At 39.9% G+C, this 7,274-nt stretch overlaps 1 protein-coding gene across 2 annotated transcripts in view; it reads left to right on the top strand.

Annotated features, from left to right (window-relative positions):
- The first annotated feature begins 2,410 nt into the window (after positions 1–2,410).
- DIS3L (DIS3 like exosome 3'-5' exoribonuclease) overlaps positions 2,411–7,274 on the top strand; it is a 12,016-nt gene continuing 7,152 nt past the window's right edge. Inside the window, exons 1-6 of one of the 2 annotated variants that reach the window (XM_008638508.2) lie at positions 2,411–2,575; positions 3,302–3,430; positions 3,988–4,123; positions 4,890–5,066; positions 5,979–6,057; positions 6,923–7,102. In XM_008638508.2, the coding sequence (XP_008636730.1) occupies positions 2,532–2,575; positions 3,302–3,430; positions 3,988–4,123; positions 4,890–5,066; positions 5,979–6,057; positions 6,923–7,102 (745 nt within the window). In that variant the 5' untranslated portion in view covers positions 2,411–2,531. Of the gene's footprint in view, positions 2,576–3,301; positions 3,431–3,987; positions 4,124–4,889; positions 5,067–5,978; positions 6,058–6,922; positions 7,103–7,274 lie in introns of those variants that run through there. The other variant, XM_017736204.1, reaches the window with a different exon arrangement.

The raw sequence follows: 7,274 nt of genomic DNA, 5'->3' as shown, positions 1-7,274 counted from the left end.
GGGGCGGTGGGCAGCGGCCCCCGGGGCCGAGGGTCGCGGGGGGCAGAGCCGGGTGCAGTGATCCCTGAGGAGGGAGTGATCCCTGAGCGGGGGTGATGCCTGAGCGAGGGGTGATCCCTGAGCTGGCGGTGATCCTTGGGCAGGGGGTGACTCCTGGGCTGGGGTGATGCCTGAGTGGGGAGTGATGCCCGGGCTGGGGTGATCCCTGAAGCGGGGGGGATGATCCCCGCGCTGGGGTTTCCGGACGGTGCTGAACAATTCGCCTCTATAGCAATAGTTTTCCTTTAAAGTAAGATCCTTTAGAAATCAACGAGGCGTTAAGAGCGGAAGGAATCGAGGAGCTGATTGTTAGAGGGTTTAACTGTGAACAGTTTACTGGCAGTGATAAAAGGCTAAAGGATTGTTCAATTTTTACACTTCTCCTGTTTTAAAAGATCCTTTAAAATGCATTAATTTCTGAAGGGTGGTGGTTTATAGTATGAATTAAATGCTATACATATCTGTTAAGTATTACAATGGGGCCAAGCTATTATCTTGAAGCTATTGTAATTCTGCATCAGCAGCTATTCCTGTTCAGTAATTAAATGTAATTGCCTATGTTATATCAGGGCATTTCAGACACGGGAAGGCTGCCAGGCTCTGATGTCTGCATTTGTTGTTGTTTTTACATACTGTGGTGCTGTTATGTGCATCATAGATCATCACCTGAGCTTTGATATTTCAGTTGGGGTTGTTGTTGTTGTTCAATACCACAATTTATTTGATGCAGGAAAGTGACTGGCAAATAACAAACATAATATCCAACCTGTTTAAATCGACCAAATGACTTGCTTGCTTAAAAGAAAAGGCTGAGAATTGTAACTCTTTTTTTTTTTTTTCCCCTTTGGAACTGTGATTGACATAGATATTTTCACTTTTAATTTAGGTTCCTGTTGCAACAGAGGGCAAAAGGTGTATTACTTAGATTATATTATTATACTGTATTACTGCTATCTAGGAGATCAGGACTAGTGATAGTTACTGCTCCTTAAAATACTGCATTTGGTTATGAATTCCTCAAGGATAACTTAAAGGCACATATCAGAAAAAAACCTCTCCTGCTGTGCCTAACTTCCCCTCTTTTGCACTTAAATGTAGATGGTGCTACAGGTGTCTGTCAGAATATGTCCCTATGTAATTATTCAAGGTAACCCAGATGTGAACAAAATATTTGTTTTCCTTCCTGACTCTACACAGTGTGCTCAGCAAATCTATTTCCTGCCCTGTGAGAGACTGCCTGCAAAAATCACATCTGCAGGTGCTTGTAAGGGTGAGCTGTGGCTGCCTAGAAGTCGTTCTCTTCTAGATGTATGGGTTAGGCAAGGATAGCTTCGCATAGGCAGGTCTCATAAATCTTCCAGTGACATTTCACTTTTAATGCTCTTCTGAATTATTAATAAATATTAGCTTTCTTGTATGTGTTCTGCCATCATCCATTATAAGCCTTCAGTGTGAGATGAGGCCAAGTTACTGTGAGCACAGTTGTGCTAGCTGGATTCACTTCTTGTGGTCGCAGCTCAAAGTTTGTCCCATGTCAGCTTCTAAGAAATACATGAAAATAACCTTACTTGTCAATACCTATATACTTTGTTCTATATAATTTGCCTGCACTGTGGTGAGTTCAGCAGTTCAGTATTTATGATAAAGAATAAATAGGTATTAAGAGAAAATACAGTGGAAATCCCCTCCCATCTGAAAGCTATTGGGGAATCTTTGAAATACCAAAAGCAATTAAATTCATTAATTTTGAGGTACATTTTAAGATGTCGTCTGTGATGTTTTTGCTGTGGTATTTTGATGGCATATTCCTAAGGGAGAGAGTCTCCATAAAGAAAATTAACACCGATGGTTAATAGTTTAAGTTTAAAAACCTCTTCTCTTTGCAGTAGCAGTGGCTTTCTCTACATGTACCCTTACCTGTGCTCTTTTATGTAAAGAGCCTGCTGTAAATGGTGTGTTTGAGCAGAGAGCTGTGGGAGCAGGGTAAAGGAACTGCTCATAATTCTACAGCCTTTGGAAATTCCATGAAAAGATTTTCTGTGCCAGATATATAGTCCCTTTTTTCATATGGAAGCAGAGAAGAAAGAACTGTAACCTTCACTCTTTTAAGTTATAGCTTTTTCATAATGAAAGTGGATTATTTTTCTCTCCTTTGGATAGAATTTGCACTAAATTTTGGCATCAGTGGATGCAAAAGGGTTTTGTCACAGATTTATGGACTGTACCACAGGATTGTACCATAATATCCATAATATTGTTTATCAGGAAAAGAAATATACCCATTTGAGAAGACACAACTCTAATTCTTACATCGGAAAGTATTTTCAAGAAACCAATATTGCAACTGAAAGTTTATCCTTTAAACTCTGAATTATCTTTTAGACGGCAAATTGTTATCAGACGATGTCACACACTACGTTGTCCCCGACTGCAAGGTTGTTCAGGAGTACCTGGAGATTCTGGAATTTCCGGAGCTGAAAGGAATTATTTTCATGCAAACAGCTTGTCAGGCTGTGCAACATCAGAAAGGACGCAGGTACTTACCCCATAAGAACTTATTTTTTATTAAGATTGATGTAAAAATACTGATTTGTAAAATGTATAATTTGTTTCAAGTGTCTTAATGTAGTTTTACAGAAGGGCAAGGACTGGGATCCTTTGTGATCCGTGGACATCAATGCCTGGCATAGTTTTCACTCAATAGGAGAGGTATGAAACCTGTATCATTATTAGCTAATCAAATGGCCAGTGACAGGAATTAATGAGACTTTGCAGTAATGATCTATCATGTGCCCACAGCTTGATTATGGACAGGTTTTGGTTTGCTGTATTGATGCCTGAGCACTTCTCTTTGGGGAGCAATTAATATTGTTGTATGGTACTTACCTCACCAGACATTAACCTGGGCATTGCCATAGCATTTCAGAGTAAAATTTGCTCTCAAGGCCATCCTATATTTCTAAAGCACAAATGCCTTTGAAGAAATAGCCCTTGTCCCAAAAGTGACAAACAAATAAGTTCCTGAACACTTAGGATATTTTGTGGGGCTCACTGGAAAACAAGTATGTTTAAAATCAGAAGCATAAAAAACTTGCTTGTGGGTGATGGTTCAGGATTTATCATCAGTGTTGTAATGTAATGAATACATTTCTCTGTGCATGACAGTAATTTTCCTTGAGTTTTTCAGCTGTATTTTCACATGGAGTTAAAACAGCATTATCAAAAGAAAGCACAAGAATATATTTATCTTTTTTCATTCCAGACAGTACAACAAATTACGGAATCTATTGAAGGATCCCCGTCATGACTGTACTGTGTTTGCTAATGAATTCCACCAGCACTGCTACCTGCCAAGGGAGAAGGGAGAATCCATGGAGAAGTGGCAGACCAGGTTTGTTTGAACCTCTGCAGTGCCACATTTTAGAGCATTATGACTTTGTATTTAGGAGTATGAGCATGCAGTGGGTACTGAGAGTTCATGCTCTTGTTCTGCTTAGCTTTGCAACAGTTCACAGCCACAGAAAGTCTGCGTTGTGCTTTAATAGTTACAAAAGTATCAACATTGTTTTCTTAGGGAACTAGACAAAGTGTACTAAATTAAATGCAATAATGCTAAGGAAAAAGCTGGATCAGTTTGAAGTTACACCGTAGCACTTGAGTCTGAGCACGGCTTTTTACAAGCTTTCACTCAGAGGAACTTTTTGTTATAGTGTTGCAGCTAGGGCACAAGTGGATATATTGGGGAGGAAACATTCTATTTTCCTCTCTTCTCATGGTGCTTAAGAATGGCACATAAACGTTTTTGCAGAAAAATGTTCCTGTAGCTCGGTGTATGTCTTTTAAAAGTCTGGGTGTTAAATCAAAATCTTGTTTATACAAAGCCAGCAAAATCTTGCAAGTAACAAATGAGCTATGCCAGAAATCTTATTTCAAACTTTGCTTTTCTAGGAATATTTACAGTGCAGCAGCCTGGTACTACAATCACTGCCTGGGTCAGATGCCAGTTGTTATGGTAACAGAAGATGAAGATGCTATCAGGCAGTACGGAAATGAAACAGAAGGAGTGTTTGTGATTTCCTTCAAGGTAACACGCCAGAAAAATAAAAGGTTTCCTTTACATCCCATCAAAATGATGAAGCAAGTGCATTAAAGTATATTGCAAATCATGTCAGAGTTTACATTCAAGAAAGCTGTGATGGTAACTCATGTCTCCATTTATCAAAGCAAGCAAGTATGTCACTTATGAGAATGTTGGAATAACCAGTGGCAGTGAGCAAAGCAGAGTTGGAAAGATAAAAAGCAGCTCTGAGGATAGAGGCCATCTTTCTTAGGAGACCTTTTCCTTGTTTTCCTTGTTTTCCTTGTTTTTAAGGAATTTGGCATTTATGAGCAGTGATCAGTTCCCTCAGCCAGCTGTCTAAATCTGGAGTGCAAGCAGTCCATAAGCAGCTGTAGCCTAAATATCCATCAGCAATGTTCTGCCCGTTACTTTGCCTGGACTGCTGAGGATACAGTGAAGCCTGAGAAGATAATTCATTCTTCATTTTGGTGTCCATCTCTGATACCACTTGTATTCAGTGGGATGTGGGGATGGGATGTTTATGTTCAGCTGTGAAAGGATGTTGAATAAAAACAGCACCAAACTGATTTACCTTTACTGCATTTAACAGTGGATTAGGCTGAACCTGGGACAGTCTGTGGGGTTTAGAGCAGACTCATCATAACCATTTGGAAGTGCTATTTGAGTGTAGTGTGAGATAGCTCTTGTCCATTATGGGCTTTCCAAATGCATTATTAAAAGAACAGAGGTCTCTAAATACTTTCCTGTTTATTTATATTTGTGCATACAGAATTACTTGGATAACTTCTGGCCTGACCTAAAGGCTGCCCATGAACTCTTTGACTCCATAGCCCAAGCTCGGCGTGAGCGGGAGAGCGAAAGCCAAGAGAACCACGGAAAAGAATATCCTGAGCACTTACCTGTGGAAATATTGGAGTCTGGGATCAAATCCGGAAGATACCTGCAGGTATTTTTGTGCAGAGAATGTACACAGAACAATGCAGTCTTGTACTTGGTCCCTTTAGTTGCCTGAATTAGAGTGATTAGAGAAAGAAATACGGCTATGGTGGGAAGAGGGAAAGGAAACAAAAAGCAAGAGGATGGAAGGGATTAGGATTCTTAGGATTCTCAAAATATTTCCCCTACACTTTTTTGTGACACGTGGATTTGTTTTTGTTGTTGTTTGTTTGTTTGCTTTGGGGTTTTTTTTCCTTGGAGAAGTTAAAATAAGAATTGGCTATTGAGGTTGTGAAATGTGCTATGGATTTTTCTTCAGGTTGATATGTGATGTACCTGTAAATCGAGAGACCAGGTGTGATTTGAAGCAGTGAGACCTCATTCTTAAATATAAATAGTGCTGCACAAAGGCAGCAGTTCTAACTTCATTTGCACAGACATCTTTCAGTCAATGAAATTAATTTACTGGTTTATGGCTGTTCAGGGCCTTAATATAGATTGTTGGTAGACAAGTGTCCTTCTTTCAAAAATAATTTAAAGAATTAGAGCCAGTAATTTGTTCCTTTCTTGGCAATTCCAGCAGCGAGGCAGGAATAAAATATGAACAGAAAGACGGAGGTTTTTCTTTCTTGTTGGAATAATGCCAGATTCTGTGCTAAAGCAGGCAGCAAAGGTAATCTTACATTGCCTGTGGTTGGAATAAAATGTCGTCTACTGTCTTACAAATAAATTCAGGATTTAAAAGTTCTACATCCTGCATTCCCCCCTATAGAGAGAATAATTGTGTTCAAAATAACCTACGGATCAATAAAAACTAAGTCATGTAAAAACAAATTGCAAACCCCAAATTTTTATCCTTTAAAGTTGTCCATTTTTAGGGTGACTGTTCCATTCTGTTGATTGGTTTGTTGGTCTCTTTCAGGGTACACTGAATGTCAATAAGCACCGAGCACAGCTGGAAGCTTTTGTTCGGCTTCAGGGGTTTGGCAGCAAAGACACAGGTGAGGAGCCGGTTTTCAGTTATCAATCAAGATGAAGGCCGAGACACTGCAGTGCTTGTGTGGTTTTCATGGGCCAGAAATGAGGCTGAAAATTAACCAGAGGGTGGAACTTGGGAGCAAAACTCCTTCCTCTTTCTTAGCACCTTTGGCCATATTTTGGCCTCTTGTCCTGTTTCCCTGCATCTCTGAAGCGAAATGTGAAATGCTGATGCAAATTGTTGTCCCTGTGCTTTGCTCCAACCTCAGGTGACCACTCCTTTGACTGCAATAAGAGTTTGCATAGATGTTGGCAGGATTAGGAAGCTGGTCTTCGTGAACATAATTGGAAAATTGCCTTTTGGATCAAGCTGATCCAGGATTATCTCACTGGCATGAGTTACTAATCAACACCTTTGAAGGAGCAGTCCATTACCCTTGCACAGACACATTGGCCCAGCTCTCACTAATAACTACTTTCAAATGTTCCTGTGACAGACCCTGCAGTCAAACCAGTGCTCAATATACTCATTATTTTTTAAAAGCTTGTTTTATTCTGAACCCTGCCCAGAATCCTGTGGCAGTGGCTTTCCCAATTTAACTATGCTGTGTGTTTTTAAAGCTGCTGCCTAAGAACAATGAACTCATCCCAGCCTATGCTGCTTTTTATCCAAAAGTTCACTTACAGAATTCCTTAATAGGTCCTTAAAAAAAAAAAAAAAGAGGAAAAGGTTTTCCTTTCCTTGCAATATTAATTACTTACCAGTAGTCCTTTTTGGAAGAAATCATATTGGAAAAGTAATTTTCTGTTATTTCAGCAGAATGCTGCCAAGAATGGAGGGATTTGAATTTTTGTAGCAGATTATAGTTCTGTTTATTTTAAATACAGAACTCCAAAGCGACATCCTTATTTATGGGGCCAAGGCTCGGAATCGTGCAATCCACGGGGATGTGGTGGTGGTTGAGTTGCTCCCTGTGCATGAATGGAAAGGAAGGACTGTTGCCCTCTGTGAAAATGAGACTGAGGACAAAGCACCTGCAGACACCACAGGTGACCCTATGCCCACAGGTAAGGAGAAGCATCCTTTTAATTCCCTGCTGATAAATAACAAAAAAAAAAAATTGTTAGGTGAAGAAGTATCCCAGTGTGACATGCCTGGGTACCTTGGGAACTTAGAGTCTCGTTTGAAATTATTACTCTGCAGCTATAGCTGCATCTTAAATTTTTGTTGAGGTCAGAG

This window comes from Corvus brachyrhynchos, unplaced genomic scaffold (genome assembly GCF_000691975.1).
Source record: "Corvus brachyrhynchos isolate BGI_N302 unplaced genomic scaffold, ASM69197v1 scaffold200, whole genome shotgun sequence".
In the NCBI taxonomy this organism is placed as follows: Eukaryota; Metazoa; Chordata; class Aves; order Passeriformes; family Corvidae; genus Corvus; species Corvus brachyrhynchos.
Note: the sequence above shows the minus strand (reverse complement) of the source record. Positions and strands in the feature narration are given on the sequence as shown.